This window comes from Teleopsis dalmanni, chromosome 2 (assembly GCF_002237135.1).
Source record: "Teleopsis dalmanni isolate 2A chromosome 2, ASM223713v2, whole genome shotgun sequence".
Taxonomy (NCBI): domain Eukaryota; kingdom Metazoa; phylum Arthropoda; class Insecta; order Diptera; family Diopsidae; genus Teleopsis; species Teleopsis dalmanni.
This window is the reverse complement of record NC_051847.1, coordinates 30,987,526-31,006,447: the sequence shown is the minus strand read 5'-3', so window position 1 is coordinate 31,006,447 and position 18,922 is coordinate 30,987,526. Positions and strand designations below refer to the sequence as shown.

General features: G+C 30.5%; 6 protein-coding genes and 1 long non-coding RNA gene across 7 annotated transcripts; 1 reads left to right on the top strand and 6 right to left on the bottom strand.

Annotated features, from left to right (window-relative positions):
• Nucleotides 1–463: 463 nt before the first annotated feature.
• On the bottom strand, nucleotides 464–1,415 carry LOC119674493 (trypsin delta-like). The gene has a single exon (XM_038085630.1). The coding sequence runs from the start codon at nucleotides 1,336–1,338 to the stop codon at nucleotides 586–588; it is 753 nt and encodes a 250-aa protein (XP_037941558.1). The 5' UTR covers nucleotides 1,339–1,415; the 3' UTR covers nucleotides 464–585.
• A 1,063-nt stretch (nucleotides 1,416–2,478) lies between these two features.
• Nucleotides 2,479–3,390, bottom strand: LOC119674492 (trypsin delta-like). The gene has a single exon (XM_038085629.1). It carries the CDS (start codon nucleotides 3,352–3,354, stop codon nucleotides 2,599–2,601), a length of 756 nt encoding a protein of 251 aa, XP_037941557.1. The 5' UTR covers nucleotides 3,355–3,390; the 3' UTR covers nucleotides 2,479–2,598.
• Nucleotides 3,391–4,542: 1,152 nt separating this feature from the next.
• Nucleotides 4,543–5,462, bottom strand: LOC119681719 (trypsin delta-like). Its single transcript, XM_038094984.1, has one exon. It carries the CDS (start codon nucleotides 5,383–5,385, stop codon nucleotides 4,633–4,635), a length of 753 nt encoding a protein of 250 aa, XP_037950912.1. The 5' UTR covers nucleotides 5,386–5,462; the 3' UTR covers nucleotides 4,543–4,632.
• A 2,141-nt stretch (nucleotides 5,463–7,603) lies between these two features.
• Nucleotides 7,604–9,819, bottom strand: LOC119680897 (senecionine N-oxygenase-like). The gene is made up of 5 exons (XM_038093913.1): nucleotides 9,505–9,819; nucleotides 9,249–9,438; nucleotides 8,474–8,645; nucleotides 7,865–8,400; nucleotides 7,604–7,781 (listed from the first exon to the last, which is right to left on the bottom strand). The coding sequence occupies exons 1-5, from the start codon at nucleotides 9,702–9,704 to the stop codon at nucleotides 7,611–7,613; spliced, it is 1,269 nt and encodes a 422-aa protein (XP_037949841.1). The 5' UTR covers nucleotides 9,705–9,819; the 3' UTR covers nucleotides 7,604–7,610.
• A 1,546-nt stretch (nucleotides 9,820–11,365) lies between these two features.
• Nucleotides 11,366–12,361, bottom strand: LOC119683704. The gene is made up of 3 exons (XR_005252685.1): nucleotides 12,277–12,361; nucleotides 11,693–12,216; nucleotides 11,366–11,613 (listed from the first exon to the last, which is right to left on the bottom strand). It is a non-coding gene; the product is annotated as an uncharacterized LOC119683704 (long non-coding RNA).
• Nucleotides 12,362–13,788: 1,427 nt separating this feature from the next.
• Nucleotides 13,789–16,062, top strand: LOC119685071 (cyclin-dependent kinase 8). The gene is made up of 2 exons (XM_038099260.1): nucleotides 13,789–15,272; nucleotides 15,332–16,062. Exon 1 carries the CDS (start codon nucleotides 13,893–13,895, stop codon nucleotides 15,258–15,260), a length of 1,368 nt encoding a protein of 455 aa, XP_037955188.1. The 5' UTR covers nucleotides 13,789–13,892; the 3' UTR covers nucleotides 15,261–15,272; nucleotides 15,332–16,062.
• A 440-nt stretch (nucleotides 16,063–16,502) lies between these two features.
• On the bottom strand, nucleotides 16,503–18,406 carry LOC119682204 (senecionine N-oxygenase-like). The gene is made up of 5 exons (XM_038095574.1): nucleotides 18,082–18,406; nucleotides 17,829–18,018; nucleotides 17,597–17,768; nucleotides 16,800–17,335; nucleotides 16,503–16,739 (listed from the first exon to the last, which is right to left on the bottom strand). The coding sequence occupies exons 1-5, from the start codon at nucleotides 18,303–18,305 to the stop codon at nucleotides 16,563–16,565; spliced, it is 1,299 nt and encodes a 432-aa protein (XP_037951502.1). The 5' UTR covers nucleotides 18,306–18,406; the 3' UTR covers nucleotides 16,503–16,562.
• Nucleotides 18,407–18,922: the final 516 nt, after the last annotated feature.

Below are 18,922 nucleotides of genomic sequence, written 5' to 3'. Positions count from 1 at the left end.
AACACTACACGTAACTGCTGGTATAGCCATTTTTGGGACTATTGTACGGCGCACAATAGGTTGTCAAACTCGACAAGTGATTTCGGGACGCAGACCCGACCGCTGTTATGTATTAATTGGAGCTCTAAGCCCCATGCTGTCGCATACCCGTTTTCATGTCCCAATGCATACATTAGGTTTAGCTCGAACGATCTTTGGATATGCCCCATTAAATAATTAGGTTTTCACGCCTAGACTTAGGTCGATTTCAATTCAAATCCTAACTATCTCCAGTCTATTCTCTCTCCTAAACAATTCCCTATCATCTCACAATACTATTTTGTACTCAAATCCTAATCCATGGAAACAACAACTGAACAGTTCTGATATATTTTTATATTATTAAACTAATATCAACTAGAAAGTTTGATAATGGAGAAAATAAGTATGGAAAAAGAAATAATAGAAAAGTTAGTATTAGTTTTTCACAAATAATATTTTATAGTACATTCCACTTTGGGACAATATTGGCTCAACAACTAGGTTGGTTTATTCAAGTAAGATACAAGGTAATCTTGTTATAAGTTAATTATTATATAAAATAACTTATATAGTTTCTGCATTTTCAGTTATCCACTTACGCAACTCAAACACGTTAGCATAAACTCCTGAATAATCTGGATTGGCACAGCCTTTACCCCAAGATACAATTCCAACTAATTCACCGTTAACAACTAAAGGACCTCCAGAATCGCCTTGGCATGAATCTTTACCTTTGGCTCCGGCACAAATCATGCTTGGTTCAATTGGAAATAGTTTGTATTGAACCTCACATATTAAACGATTAACAATATTTAAATTAACATATTGTAACTGTGGTGGAAGCGAAGAAGATCCCTGTTCCATAACTCCCCATCCAGTAACAACTGCAGGAGTACCACCTGCTGGTTCAGTAGTGGTTAATGGTATAGGTTGAATATTACTACCCAATGGTAATGGAGATATTAAAAGTATTACGCCAACATCATTACGGTAATTTTCTGAGCTATAATTTTCATGAATCTTAAATTTAGCTACTTTAACGACCACACCATCTTTATTCCAGAAAGATGAACCAGCTCTTATTTGCAATGCGGAGACAGTCATATTTTTTAAACAATGCGCAGCAGTGACAATTATTTTGTCATTAAATATAGAACCACCACACAAATGTGACTCCATATATTGTAATGATATTTGCCATGGATAATTCAGAATATCTGCAGGTAATCCACCCACAATGCGTCCTTCTGGTTTAGGAAACAATAAACTCGAACGCACATACGAAAATATTGATAACAAAATTACTAACTTGATCATTGTCGATTTTAGTAAATGAATTCTTACTGCAGTTTCTTCACTATTTATATGGTATAAAATATTGTAATATATTTAAGAATGAATGGACCAATCCACTTTTTATATAATAATACAGTTAATGTATGTATCTATTGGATTTATCAGTAAATTTTTTTACAGCTTTTTCGTGACGAGTACTATATTAAAATATCTGCCAAGTTAAAGATGTTAACGGAATAATAAATAATGGGTGCTTATAAAATTGACTGAAGGATTTTAAATTGATTTTACAACTAATACAAACGTAAGGACCCAAATTTCATTAAGTTGTTATTGTATTATACCTTCTTACATTAAGAACACCTAAGAGTCGTAAGATCTTTAAAATTATCATATAGTTTTGGACACATTCATCTGTACGATTGATCAACTGCCACTCAGTTTCACCATTACGGTTCCGTAATGGGATAACCGTAATTATTTTTTTTTTTCATTAAAAACTACTTAATATTTAATGATATTCTTATATAATTTATTTTTATTATAATAGCATAAATGTACTTCGACCGTTGCGTTATCATTTGAAAGCATTACCACTTAATTACTAATATAGTGGATGTCCATTATCAGGGTCTAAAATATCTTAATTCTAAACTATAGTGATTAGTGCCATCTATACCTCACCATAGATAATGTTTTGTTTTAAACTGTTTAACGACGCGATGTTCGACAATGAACACATCAAGATTTGTACACTAGAATCACCCTACGAATTTAAAGCCTCTTAAAAATAATCATACTATATATTCATTCTATCCATTCTAATATAAGTAATTTTTTGTGAAGGAAGATAGTAGAACAAAAATAGTATATGTAAAAGTATAAGTAAAAATGTGCACAACAATAAAAATAGCAGCAGCAACAACAACAACAATTAGCAAACAATTGATTTAAAGCACAGTGAATCACGCCTTGACTTAGGTCGACTTCAATTCAAAGCCTAACTATCTCCAGTCTATTCTCTCTCCTAAACAATTTCCTATCATCTCACAATACTATTTTGTACCCAAATCCGAATCTATGAAAACAAAAACTGAACAATTCTGATATATTTTTATATTATTAAACTAATAAATAATAGAAAAGTTAGTATTAGTTTTTCACAAATAATATTTTATAGTACATTCCACTTTGGGACAATATTGGCTCAACAACTAGGTTGGTTTATTCAAGTAAGATACAAGGTGATCTTGTTATAAGTTAATTATTATATAAAATAACTTATATAGTTTTTGCATTTTCAGTTATCCACTTACGTAACTTATACACGTTAGCATAAACTCCTGAAAAAACTGGATGGGCACAGCCTTGACCCCAAGATACAATTCCAACTAATTCACCGTTAACAACTAAAGGACCTCCAGAATCACCTTGGCATGAATCTTTACCTTTGGCTCCGGCACAAATCATGCTTGCTTCAATTGGATTCAATAGTTTGTATTGAATCTCACACATTAAACGATTAACAATATTTAATTTCACATATTGTAACTGTTCTGGAAGCGAAAAAGATCCCTGTTCCATAACTCCCCATCCAGTAACAACTGCAGAAGTACCACCTGCTGGTTCAGTAGTGGTTAATGGTATAGGTTGAATATTACTACCCAATGGTAATGGAGATATTAAAAGTATTACGCCAACATCATTACGGTAATTTTTTGAGCTATAATTTTCATGAATCTTAATTTTAGCTACTTTAACGACCACACCATCTTTATTCCAGGAAGATGAACCAGCTCTTATTTGTAATGCGGAGGGATTCATATTTTCCAAACAATGAGCAGCAGTGACAATTATTTTGTCATTATATATAGAACCACCACACAAATGTGACTCCATATATTGTAATGATATTTGCCATGGATAATTCAGAATATCTGCAGGCAATCCACCCACAATGCGTCCGTCTGGTTTAGGAAACAATAAACTAGAACGCACATACGAAAATATTGATAACAAAATTACTAACTTGATCATTGTCGATTTTAGTAAGTGAATTCTTACTACAGTTTCTTCACTATTTATATAAAATTTTGTAATATATGTAAGAATGAATAGACCAATGCACTTTTTATATAATAATACAGTTAATGTATGTATCTATTGGATTTATCAGTAAATTTTTTTACAGCTTTTTCGTGACGAGTACTATATTAAAATATCTGCCAAGTTTACAATGTTAACGGAAAAATATATATAACTAAAAACTCAGCTTGTGCAATGTTTATAAATAATGGGTGCTCATAAAATTGACTGAAGGATTTTAAATTGATTTTACAACTAATACAAACGTAAGGACCCAAATTTCATTAAGTTGTTATTGTATTATACCTTCTTACATTAAGAACACCTAAGAGTCGTAAGGTCTTTAAAATTATCATGTATTTTTGGACGCATTCATCTGTACAAATGATCAACTGCCACTCAGTTTCACCATTACGGTTCCGTAATGGGATAACCGTAATTATCTTTTTTTTTCATTAAAAACTACTTAATATTTAATAATATTTTTAAATAATTTATTATTATTATAATAGCATAAATGTACTTCGACCGTTGCGTTATCATTTGAAAGCATTACCACTTAATTACTAATATAGTGGATGTCCATTATCAGGGTCTAAAATATCTTAATTCTAAACTATAGTGATTAGTGCCATCTATACCTCACCATAGATAATGTTTTGTTTTAAACTGTTTAACGACGCGATGTTCGACAATGAACACATCAAGATTTGTACACTAGAATTACCCTACGAATTTAAAGCCTCGTAAAAATAATCATACTATCCATTCTAATATAAATAATTTTTTGTGAAGGAAGATAGTAGAACAAAAATAGTAAATGTAAAAGTATAAGTAAAAATGTGCACAACAATAAAAATAGCAGCAGCAACAACAACAACAATTAGCAAACAATTGATTTAAAGCACAGTGAATCACGCCTTGACTTAGGTCGACTTCAATTCAAAGCCTAACTATCTCCAGTCTATTCTCTCTCCTAAACAATTCCCTATCATCTCACAATACTATTTTGTACCCAAATCCTAATCCATGAAAACAAAAACTGAACAATTCTGATATATTTTTATATTATTAAACTAATAAATAATAGAAAAGTTAGTATTAGTTTTTCACAAATAATATTTTATAGTACATTCCACTTTGGGTCAATATTGGCTCATCAACTAGGTTGGTTTATTCAAGTAAGATACAAGGTAATCTTGTTATAAGTTAATTATTATATAAAATAACTTATATAGTTTCTGCATTTTTAATTATCCACTTACGCAACTTAAACACGTTAGCATAAACTCCTGAATAATGTGGACTGGCACAGCCTTCACCCCAAGATACAATTCCAACTAATTCACCGTTAACAACTAAAGGACCTCCAGAATCACCTTGGCATGAATCTTTACCTTTGGCTCCGGCACAAATCATGTTGGATTTAATTTGAAATAGTTTGTATTGTAACTTACATATTAAACGATTAACAATATTTAAATTAACGTATTGTAACTGTGGTGGAAGCGAAGTAGATCCCTGTTCCGTAACTCCCCATCCAGTAACAACTGCAGGAGTACCACCTGCTGGTTCAGTAGTGGTTAATGGTATAGGTTGAATATTACTACCCAATGGTAATGGAGATATTAAACGTATTACGCCAACATCATTACGGTAATTTTTTGAGCTATAGTTTTCATGAATCTTAAATTTAGCTACTTTAACGACCACACCATCTTTATTCCAGAAAGATGAACCAGCTCTTATTTGTAATGCGGAGGCATTCATATTTTTCAAACAATGAGCAGCAGTGACAATTATTTTGTCATTAAATATAGAACCACCACACAAATGTGACTCTATATGTTGTAATGATATTTGCCATGGATAATTCAGAATATCTGCAGGTAATCCACCCACAATGCGTCCTTCTGGTTTAGGAAACAATAAACTCGAACGCACATACGAAAATATTGATAACAAAATTACTAACTTGATCATTGTCGATTTTAGTAAATGAATTCTTACTGCAGTTTCTTCACTATTTATATGGTATAAAATATTGTAATATATTTAAGAATGAATGGACCAATCCACTTTTTATATAATAATACAGTTAATGTATGTATCTATTGGATGTATCAGTAAATTTTTTTACAGCTTTTTCGTGACGAGTACTATATTAAAATATCTGCCAAGTTTAAGATGTTAACGGAATAATAAATAATGGGTGCTCATAAAATTGACTAAAGAATTTTAAATTGATTTTACAACTAATACAAACGTATGGACCCAAATTTCATTAAGTTGTTATTGTATTGTACCTTCTTACATTAAGAACACCTAAGAGTCGTAAGGTCTTTAAAATTATCATATAGTTTTGGACACATTCATCTGTACGAATGATCAACTGCCACTCAGTTTCACCATTACGGTTCCGTAATGGGATAACCGTAATTATCTTTTTTTTCATTAAAAACTACTTAATATTTAATAATATTTTTAAATAATTTATTATTATTATGATAGCATAAATGTGCTTCGGCCGTTGCGTTATCATTTGAAAGCATTACCACTTAATTACTAATATAGTGGATGTCCATTATCAGGGTCTAAAATATCTTAATTGTAAACTATAGTGATTAGTGCCATCTATACCTCACCATAGATAATGTTTTGTTTTAAACTGTTTAACGACGCGATGTTCGACAATGAACACATCAAGATTTGTACACTAGAATCACCCTACGAATTTGAAGCCTTTTAAAAATAATCGTACTATATATTCATTCTATCCATTCTAATATAAATAATTTTTTGTGAAGGAAGATAGTAGAACTATAGACTCCTTTGATGTAAGATAAATGAAAAGTACCGCAGTTATGAAGATATATTAATATCAGCAATTCATTCACATTTTGAATACTATACAATCGATATAATTTTTAATCAGCACAATAAATTAAGACGATGCCGACTGTTTGTCCATTATTAGAGAACATAGTCTCTCTATTTTTTTAAGTTAATCAAATGACACTCTTCATGGTGAGCTTCAAATTTAGCAGGGCCCGAGTTCAACCCTAGGTACTGGCAGTCTCAAAAAATTATTTACTAATAGTTAAAAATAAGACAACTGATGATGGGTGTTTGGCAATACTTGAAATAGATATGGTTGGCCAAAATTTCAATTATTTAAAAAAATAATAAAAAGTGTTGTTGCAATTTCACTACTGTACGTTGGAGTGGCGGTCTTGTATCCCAAAAAGCCCACTTGAGCTCAAATAATGGCCCATTGTGGTTAAAAACCTCTCTATTGAAAACAATAGTTTATATTAAGAATTAAGAATCAATTAAATGGTGGCTTTCTATGAATATAGCTAACTCAAATCGACACCTGGAACAAATGAGTTTATTATATCATATAGTGCATATACAAAATAATTATTATATATAAGATTCTAATCTCAAAAATATATGAACATTAAATCTAATGTTAAAAACAAATTTAATAATTTAGCAATAAATAATTTACTAATAACAAAACTATCTATGTCTAGAGTATTGAAAATTCTTTAAGGATAAAGTAAGTGGTCTTGTATATTTTTCAATACAGAAGATTACAATATTATTTGGTAATTTCGTTAAATAAATTAGTAACTCCTGGTTATAATTATTATCTGGGCTATAACAACATATATGCCTATACTCAAATCTCTGCGATTTTTCAGATACACTAAATTAAATTATTTATATTCTTTTGTTTGAAAACCACAAATATGGGTGACATTAAAATAAACAATACCATATTATATCTCTAATATAGTTAATTGGAAGTACTCAAAACAAAATAAATAGATGGACATAATCTCATATCTTAGACTAATGAATTAGTTAATTAGTAGAGACAAGCTGCTAGCATACCACTTCAGTTTCAAACTGACATCCATTATTTACTATTTATCAACTGTTATCTACACAATGTTACTAGACTCTTTTGAGATAGTATATTTTTCGACAATTCATTGTTTTATCTATAATCGTTTTTAAAGTATTATTCTTATCTAAAAATAACATAAATTATATATAATTTAAAAGACAATAAACTAATTTATTTAATATAAAATTTTTTCTTCTTTATTAGATAATCAAAAATAATTATAATAAATATTTCATATATACTACATATATAATGTAGTATATATAATATAATACACATGTGTTGTAAATTAAGATTCATATTTTATATATTCATTGTCATTTATGCATTTATAGCATGCATTGCGGAAACTGTTTAATCTGCTAATATATTTGCATCCATCGTCACGCATAATAGATTGAATAACGGGTTTTATATTAGTAATGTCCGCAATAGTCGCCAATTCATTATAGTACTCAAACTAGAAAAAAAAATTAATTAAATAATTAACACATGCACTATATATGTATATATTAAAACTATATTAAATATGAGGAGACATACTTGTCGTGGACCCAAAAAATGTGCACGTTTTTTTGGTAACTTTTGTGATCTACGCGTTTCCAAGTCGTGCTCCAGGTCAGCCAACATCTCTGCACGATCCGGTAATTGTATTTGTTTCGTATAAAATTTTAGTGCAAAACGTACTTGCAAGTCAAAGACCTGTGAGGGTAAAACATTAAATGGTATTCCAATAAATGACATCGTATTGTAATTAATATTAATGCAATGTTTATAAAGAGGCTGAACAAAATTATCATCAACGTGTATCCCACAATCTGTGCTCAGAAATGGGAAAGTATATTTATAGCCCGTACAGAATATAACAAATGTAAAGGTTTCTATACTGCCATCTTTAAAAACTGCACCTGTTTTGGTAAATCGTTCTAGATCAGGTTTATGTATAACATTGGTCATGAAATCAGTGTTTGGATTTGTTTCCATATGATGACTTAAATAGACTTCTTTTGCACTATCATGTATGTGTGCAGCAATATCCATGCCACTAGGACCAACACCTATTATTAGAACATTTTGATCTGTAAGAATATTCAGTTTTGTTTTACATATATATTTTGTATAACTATAATATTATAAATGTATATAGATTACCCTTGAACATATCAGGTGTCCGATATAAATGACTATGTAGTCGTTGTCCTTCGTAGATATCCAAATCTTTAATAGTGGGATAACTAGGTTTGGTATAATGTCCATTGCAAACAAATACAAAATCAAAATATTCTATAAAGTATTGATCGGTTGCCATGTCCTTGATGAGTACCTTAAAATATTTAAATGTTTTGAAAATTGAGTAAGGTTGGTATATAATGGTATAGGTATAAAGAATTATATATATTAAAAAGAGTATTTACATGTGAATATCAACCAACATATAGGTCTCTATATAATGGAAACAGATATACCAAAATTTGTTGTAGTATAGTAATAGTTCAATGTTATTCTCCTAATCAGGAAATATGGAAACAGTAGTCTATTACTAAATTACTGTAGAAGCTTTTTGTGCTTCAGAGAACGTTAGATTAAATAGTTTAAATTATATTGGAGAACCATTTAATTATTTTTCTATTTACATATTAATAAAATTTTTCTTTTCTTTTTTAAACTAATAGCGTAATCTTATCGCTATAAATTGTTGATAACATTTTTACTAGAAATGTAATGTTAAGGTAGCACTAGAACATTTAATAATCGTTAACTTAAAAGAACTTAGACATAGTTTTGATCAAGAAATTTTAAAAATTAGCTATCTTTCACATTGTTAAAGATTGACTAATACAATTATTACATAAAGGGTTCTAAAAGTTTTTGAGCTGCTTTACTTGTAAATAATATTATATCTATATTAAAAATTATACCCACTCACCTCCCATATGTCTCTTCTCGGTCGCACTCTGATAATTTCATGTCGTAATTTTATATGTGAACCTAAATTAAAATGTTTTGCATAGGATTGCAAAAATGTTAAAACTTCACCACATGTGATATAAGATTCTTTAACGCTTTCTGGAAAGTCATAATCTGCAAAACCCATTACTTCTTTTGGTAAATTGGTTCTAAAAATTGCAACATTCAATTAATTATTAACTGTCTATCTGCAACTTATCTGCAGCGTCACGAACCGCAAATCCTTATACATACTACTCTGCACATCGTCTTCATGTTCTTCATTTTCAGTTGGTTCATAATAAACCCACGTACCACCGATTTGGTCACATTGTTCGTATGCAGTTGCTTGCATTCCATGCTCAATCGAGTTTTTCAGTGCACACAAGCCCGCTGTACCGGCACCTATTATGCAAACACGATTTGTAACGTTCATTTTTTTTTTTTTATTTTATTTTATTAAATCAAAGTAAACAATGTTGATGAAATATCACAAAAACGAAAAGGAAATAATGATAAAAACACGCTTTCTTTATTATCGCTGGATCGCTTGCCAGTACTTAACTGACCGCTTAGCGATTGTTTCCACATAATTTAAATGGAATATAGACTCTTGTGCTTCTCTCTCTACTGACACTTTCTCCATACAATAATAAAAAATTCTATATATTATTTTTGTGCTCAGTCACTTATTTTTTTTTTTGCAGTTTCATATTAAAGTTTATTAAAATTAAAGTCTATTTTTTGTTGCAACAAAATTATTATAAATTTTTTTAGCCAAAAGCTCATTTGAAAGTAAAGCTAAACAAAAACTTAATTAAAAAGTAATAGAATATTTTTTTTAAAAATGATCGATACTGTACATCTCCTTTTTGGAAGTTAGAAATGTATCTATTATTATTATTGAAAAGAAGGGATCGTGCACTGCGACCTAAAAGATCTATTGTGCCTCTTAGCTGGATAAGAGTGTTTCTCCAAGTTCGATTTCTTTAATGAAAGATGGTATAGAGGTTATCTTTCCAAGATTAGGAAGACTATCTAACCCAAACATATATACAGAGACCATTTAATGTAATATAATTAATTCTACAAACTAATACTTAATAATTAATTATTGTATATTTAATAACTAATAAATTATTAGTTATTAATTGTAAAGATTATTTTAATTGATAACTATTAACATAAATTAACTAATGTCGGCGATCAGATGGCAGTGTGGAAAAGATACTTCGAAAGAACGCTTAATATAATACATGACAACAATGAAACAATGAAAACAGTGAACAGTTACAAGGGGTTAGACAAAGCAATCCTAATAGATCCATATGTTAGAATGCAGACCACTGAGTACTGAAGAAATATACGATGCAATTCTATCTCTAAAATCAGGTAAAGCATCGGGACACGACAACTTGCCTGCAGAAGTATTTAAAGCAATACCGGAAACAATGTCTGAAAATTTACATCTCCTGTTTGTCGAGGTATAGAACACGGAATGTATCCCAAAAGAATAGAAAAAGGCTGTCATAATCAAGATTATTAAAACAGGAGATAGGAAAAAATGTTTTAATTGGAGAAGTATATCTTTGCTGCCAACAATAAACAAAATATTCACGAAGTTAATTTGAAGCCGCATCATTGAGTCACTTAATAATATACTCTGGCAGAATCAAGCAGAGTTTCGCTCTGGTCTGTCATGCAGAGATCACATAAACACTATAAGAATATTTATTGAGCAGTAGGCAGAACTCAACACCAATCTATATCTCATCTTCATCGATTTTGAAAAAACACTTGATGCGTTAAAACGCGAATAAGTGTGGAAGTTGCTTGCAGCTAGAGGTATCCTGATTAAAATCGTCAATATTATTAAAAGCAGGTATGATGGAGTTACATGCAGAATATTACACAATGGTGCGCTGAGCGATCGATTCAATTCCATCATCCAATGGTGTAAGGCAGGGTTGTGTGCTTTAGCCACTTCTTTTCATAACGGCATTGGACGCAGTGCTAGAGACCCTGGACATGTATAATTATTTCATATGGATTTATATACATATTTAAAATTAGTTTCATTAATCATAAGATCTATTGCTCTAAAATAATTTTATTGACATATTATTTAGACAAGTTTGGTTAGAATTGTTGTTGTTTTAACCGGTCAAGTGGTCGCATAGGTTCCTGCGTTGATACGTTAGAGCGATCTCATCATCGCGGTCTTAAATATGTGATCTCTTGGTAGGTTGAGTAAATTTCTTTTTTTTTTTGTCGACTTTTGAGCATATTAATCTGGATGTCACATAGATGTCAAGTACCAGAACCAATTGATCTTTAGAGTGATACTGTTTTTCAATAGTAATAAACAAATGTGATAGTTAATTTAGTTTGACTTCTGTTCTACGTTCAGTGGGAGATAACTACCTCGTATGGCTGATTCATTGGATCTGCAATATCCTTCAATATCATTTCGGAACCTATATTAGGCATACTCTTAAAACGGTGCTGATATCGTTTCAAACTGTTAGGCAATTCTGTGTATTGAATATTAATCTTTAATATTAATACCACCGAATTCATTGATTTAAAGACCGTTGAAGTATTAGTTTTCTTTTTGTTTTTTGTTGAAATTAAAATTCATATGGGTTCCACGGACAATAGAGGTTTGTTCGCGTAGAGGTCCGTGAGCGTGGTTAGGGATATATACAACCGAAATTCGTCAGGTATCCAGAGCATTCCGTTTGAACGAAAGTATGTTCTTTTATCTATGCTCCTAATTGAACATCGATGCTGGTCGTACAACGTCGATACACTACTTGTATTTTCATGAGTTGAGTATCACTTACAAGGTCTATATTTACCAACTTCAACATAACGCAAGCGCATCACTATCCTAGCATATTATATTGGATTACGTTTACATAAAAGTTGTTGTTTAAAATTGAGACCTAAATAAGAATGTGTGTATTATTCGATAATAACATAAAAAAGTTATGTTCATTATATACTTAACGTGTGATAATAGCTGTGTTTCAGCAAACATGATCCGCTCAATTTTACATACAAAACAAAAACAATGGGGTGAACCAGCAATTGATCTGGTTCAATTTCTGGTTCAATGTGGAATGTATATAAAAGATAAAAGTGGAACGTATTTTAATGCAAATAAGGTTGGCAATGCGATGCACGGTGCAGTAAAATTTTAAACAAATCTAAATTTATATTTATTTACTATTTATTTTATTTATTTATTATTTATTTTATGTACTTATTTAATTAATATGTCATTATTATTTATTTCTTTGTTTAAAGTAACGTTCTAATTATCAATGTAATTAAAATTATTACTTTAATAATTTACGTTTTATTATTATTGAAAAAGTGTTGTTTGATAATTTATTAATATCAATTAATTTGAAATGAATATATAAAAATTAAGTTGAATACATTTATTTAATTAAAACAGAACAATACATAAGAAACCAGGCTCTCCAACATATACGTTTATAAAAAAATCATTTTCATCGCAAACTGCCTGCAAGATTAAGCCATAGTCATGCTTTCTTTTGAAATAAGCCTATTTGCTATGGTTTGGTGCATTTATTTTTAGATGTGTACTGTCTATGCAACCAATTACGAACGGGAATTTTTTCGAAGCTTCCATTTTTGCATTATTAGCAAGTGCGTATTTTAAATTAGTGTCCAATTGATATAAGCTAAACACTAGTTTTTTTAATTATTCTCCACACGGAAGCTCTTGGTATGCCAAAACAAATACCAAATTTGCAAAAAGTATTCATATTTGCCATATACCATAAAAATATATAAAATTACTTCATTGCTCTCGTCCAAATGTGATCATCACGGTTATTTTGCATTTGCTGATTGGAATTTATTAACAAATCTATTAAAATATGAAACATAATTAATATATAGCAATTGTATTTTTTATGCGCAAATATCAATCAAATAATCTTTAACGAAAAAATTATTGATCGTTTCCACAAAACTTCTACTATATCTATGCTGATACACTTCATCCCTTGAGCTTAATACCATACACTTGAACTAGTAAAAAGGGAATGGAAGAGTCAGTTTCGCTCGATGATTCTAATAACATATGCAATTTTCATTTATTAACTACAGAATTAAATTTAAGTTTTTAAGTAAATACTTCAGACATTTCAACAGATTTTATTTATTTTCCATTTTTTAGATTTTTTGTATTCAAAATTTTCTCACTTTTTTTTTTAGCGCCAAAATTATTCACACAAATCAAAAAATTTTGTACACAAACCCAACTGTCATATTTCATGCGTTGCCAATTATTTTCAAACGTGATCCGTATCGTTTCAGCAAAGATGATTCAGATCATTGAGCGGATCATGTTTGCTGAAACACAGCTAATATTAAAACACAACAAACACGTTTATGCGCCAATAAAGAAAAGTGCTACATCCAATACTTGACATACTATTGTGAATGTTTCCCGCGAAAGAATATCGAACAGCTGATTGACTTTTTGTTTGTTAGAGAAAGTAAACAATTTTTGCCAGACTGAAAAAAGTGGTTCACGTTAATATTGCATTTTAATAAATTAAATAGTAAACAAATTATAAAAAAAATGGACTACGATTTTAAAATGAAAACACAAATAGAACGCACAAAAGTGGAGGATTTATTTGCGTTTGAAGGTTGTAAAGTGGGCCGTGGCACATATGGCCACGTTTACAAAGCTAAATGGAAGGAAACTAGCGACGGCAAAGAATATGCACTCAAACAAATCGATGGCACTGGTTTGTCCATGTCTGCTTGTCGTGAAATTGCATTGCTCCGTGAGCTGAAGCATCAAAATGTCATAACATTAATTAGGGTATTTCTATCGCACAATGACCGAAAAGTATTTCTACTAATTGACTACGCTGAACATGACTTATGGCATATAATCAAATATCATCGTGCAGCTAAAGCATCCAAGAAACCTGTTATAGTGCCGCGCGGTATGGTTAAAAGTTTACTGTACCAAATTTTAGATGGAATACATTATTTGCACAGCAATTGGGTGCTACATAGAGATTTAAAACCGGCTAACATATTAGTAATGGGTGATGGCAATGAGCGTGGCCGTGTGAAGATAGCTGATATGGGTTTTGCGCGTCTCTTTAATGCGCCTCTAAAACCACTAGCAGATCTTGATCCTGTGGTAGTGACATTTTGGTATCGTGCACCAGAGTTGCTACTGGGAGCGCGGCATTATACAAAAGCTATTGACATTTGGGCAATCGGCTGCATATTCGCTGAATTGCTCACATCAGAACCAATTTTTCATTGCCGTCAAGAAGATATAAAAACCAGCAATCCATATCATCATGATCAATTGGATCGTATTTTCAATGTAATGGGATTTCCACAAGATAAAGAATGGGAAGATATCAAAAAAATGCCTGAACATCATACATTAATTAAAGATTTTAAGCGTTCTAATTACGCCACCTGTTCATTAGCTAAATATATGGATCGTCATAAAATTAAACCCGATAGTAAAGCATTTCATTTATTGCAAAAACTTCTACTGATGGATCCAAATAAACGTATAACTTCGGAACAAGCTATGCAGGATCCTTATTTCCAAGAAGATCCATTACCTACACAAGATGTTTTTGCCGGTTGTCCTATACCGTACCCAAAACGTGAATTTCTAACTGATGATGATCAAGAAGACAAGAATGATAATAAACGGCAGCAACAGCAGCAGCAGCAACAACAGCAGCAGCAACAACAGCAGCAACAACAACAGCAGCAACAACAGCAACAGCAGCAGCAACACCACAATGAAGCGAAACGTGTACGTTTATCAGCACCAAATCAGCAACAACAACAACAAGTGCAGAATCAACAAGATTTTCATCATCAGCAGCAACAACAACAGCAGCAGCAACAACAGCAAATGATGTTTAGTCAGCAGCAACAAAATTTTCAACAACGTTTTTAAAGACTTCAATTGGTTAGGCAATAAAATTGATCCATTTTTTATGTTAATTAATACATGTTTTTACTCTTTAGAAGGAATTTAATAAGTTGAACTGAATGTTGATGGGAGCGATCAAAGGTAGTGAAGCAATGAAAAATAGTTGTAGTTATTGTCAAAGAGCCAAGATTATTCGTACGTCTCTTGTTTAATAATATTCATAAGTTTTGAGAATATCAGGCTCTTAAGTAATACACCAACATTAAAGCCAATTGTCAACGTCTTCTCTTAAAATAACAATAGAGATCTCTAATTTTTTCTATCAACATTCTAATCTATAAGTGAATATTTCGATATAGAAAGAGTGTTTCGAAGAACGGATGGGTCTACGTCCCATTCGCCAATTTCGACAAAAAACCGGCGTTTATCACCTTCCGAAGGGTCTACATAATCCCTATGGGCTACAACAACAACATATAGAAACAGTGTGATCTTCAAGGTAAAATTTGTAAAGCAATAAACTTCTCAACAAGCCTTCACTTAAAATCTCTAGAGATAAAAAGCAATGTCTTTCTTTAATAAGAACTGTCCTAGTCCAATTAAGTTCAGGATGTTCCTATGTGCGAAGAAAATATTTTACACATATAGCCACATCAATTCGCAATATGTACCCCAACTGTAGCTCTATTCTCCATTATATAGTCAGTCTATTCTCATGTCTAAGTTGACAAACACATTTGATTTCTATTGATCTATGGGAATTCCGTCCTTTGCTCTTACTAAGAACGGTTTCTTTACCCAAAGTATAATACATAAATACATTATTATTATGTTGAGAGACAAGTTGAGTCAGTGCACCTGAGCACTTTTACTCTATATTAACTGCGAGGTTTCTTCAAAACCCCTATTTGTGCCTTGACTGGATTATTATTTATCACATCATCAGACTAAGTAATAATTGACCTCAGATCTGCATACCTGTAAACACATTATAATAATAACAATAAATGTATTGTAAATACACCTTGGATATAATAATAATAATGATATGGGACTAGTATCCATATATGGAACTCCAAACTGGATTACAACTGCATTAAATTAACAAATCTTTATAGAAAATAGTATTTTTTTAATTAATTAGAATAATTAATCAATTGAGATTATTAATTAGTTTTTTAATACGGTATCTTATTACTATATAAGATATGACCTGATCGTTTAAATTCTTGTAAAACAAAATATATATTACAAATGTTTTTAGTTTTTATTAGATTATTGATTCAGTTTTGGAATAATATACATACACTCTTATATCTAACGAAATTATTCCTTTATGGTGCACTTAACAAAGTTATGATTATCAATAATCTCATAACAACTATTTCGATAACTCTCCAACTCACTGACATTCTTAGCATCAAAATCAGCTCGTATCTTTTGCACAACTGGCTTTATATTCTCAATGTCAGCAGTTTCCGATAACTCCTTATAGTAATCATACTAAAATTAGATATTAATAAAATAAAATTAATTTAATATTATTATTTAGTAGTCACTTGCCTGTAATTCTCCCATTTGATGTGATTGCCGTTCTGTTAACCCACCTTGTAAGCGTTTCTCATATGTTTCTTCCACCTCTCTCAACATTTCTTCAGCACTGGGTAATTCCTTAGTATAAGTGAAATACTGCAGTGCAAAACGTACTTGCAGATCATACAATTGCAATGGTATGACGTTAGTTGGAATACCTATCAAAGCCATAGTTGGATTATTAATATTGATGATATGTTTGTAGAGTGGATAAACTCGATTGTTGCGCAAACGTAGATCACAATCTGTGCTTAGGCATGGATATGAATATTGATATCCTGTATAGTATATTATATTTGAAAATGCTACTTGACTATCATCCAAGAAAACCGCGCCAGCTTCAGTTAATTCTTTGACATAAGGTTTTTGAATAACATTTGACATAAATGTAGTATCCGGTGGTGGTAAAAAGTTGTGGGACAAATAAACTGTATCTGCTGTTTTGGAAATCTGTTTGACTATATCCAAGCCGCAAATATCATAGCATACGATTAGAACATTGGTATCTGAAATGAAATGAAGTCATTTAGAAAAGTTCTCCCTTTCTAATGAAGAACATTACAATTCTTTTATTTATAATTTATTATAATACACTATATATTATTATTATATATTATATTATTATAACATATTATAATATTACAATACATTATATTATTATAATATATTATATTATTATAACATATTATATTATTATAACATATTATATTATTATTATATTTCATATTATAAAATTCAAAACTAATAGTAATAATATATCAACATACCTTTAAAAATTTGTGGTGTACGATACAAATGACAATTCATTTGTTTGCCTTTATATAGTTCCCTGCCCGGTATATTTGGATAATATGGTTTTCGATTATGTCCAGTACAAACAAAAACATAATCAAAAAATTCAAAATCATAGCTGTTAGCAACAGTGTTCCAAATAAAAGCCTGACATTAATTAAATTTATGTGATTTAAATAGAGAGATGTCGATAAGATAATGACTTACTTCCCATTCTCCATTACGTCTACGTACTCTGATCACCTCATGTAAAATTTTGATATATTTTCTTAAAGCAAAATGCTCAGCATATGAATGCAAATAATTTAAAACTTCCATTGACAAGATAAAGGAATCTTTAAGTTGATCAGAATATTGGTAATCTGGATATTCCATAAGTTCTTTTGGTAAATTTATGCTAGTTATTCAAATTAATATATTAAAAATATTTGTTAATAAAAATATATTCTTTAATATTTACAATGAATCCTCGTATGTGCTGCAATTGATTTCTTCCTCGGATTTATCTGATGGAATTTCTTTTCTGCAGTTCCAATATCCACCAATTTCGTCAGTTTGTTCATATACTACAGGTTCCATGTTATACTCAAGTGCACGTTTCAATGCACATAGACCTGCGGCTCCGGCACCTATAATTAGTACACGTTTTGTGGTGGGTCGCATAAATAATTTTTTGGGATCCATCGTTATTGAATTGATTGTATTGTGTAATGACCGAGAATTATATGTTGCAGTTTTTTCCTCACGACTGAAATTGAACTAAGACAATACATATTTTATATACATTATATTGAAAACAATCAATAACGAATCTTGAATTATCAACTCAATGATTGTTTATAAAATGCAGTAGCGTACTTAAATACTTTTAAAATTACATACTATACTTCAGTTAATAATTTTCTTTCAATGAGCTGTATAATGGATCTAATAATAATTAACTAGTAAAATAGGTATCAACTCAGTTGAAATTCAATATCTAAAACCATTAAGTCTTTATAAGTAGGGGTCAACAACCTCTCTGAGTTTTCTTTGTACTAAGCTACTGATTTGTCTGTTTTATGTTTATTTCTTTCGATGTTATTTTTAAATTCTTATCTTTAACACTAGATTATTACTCGTATCAATGCACCGGTTAATGGATGCACTTTTATGATATTACACGTACTGATAACTTTGCTCATTGTCTGGTTAACGATTAAATGTGGATCTATGCTGTCGTTCAGGGTAATTGTATATAATTTAATTATACTATATAAATATATATTGAGACCTATAAGTACGTTAAACATCAGTATATT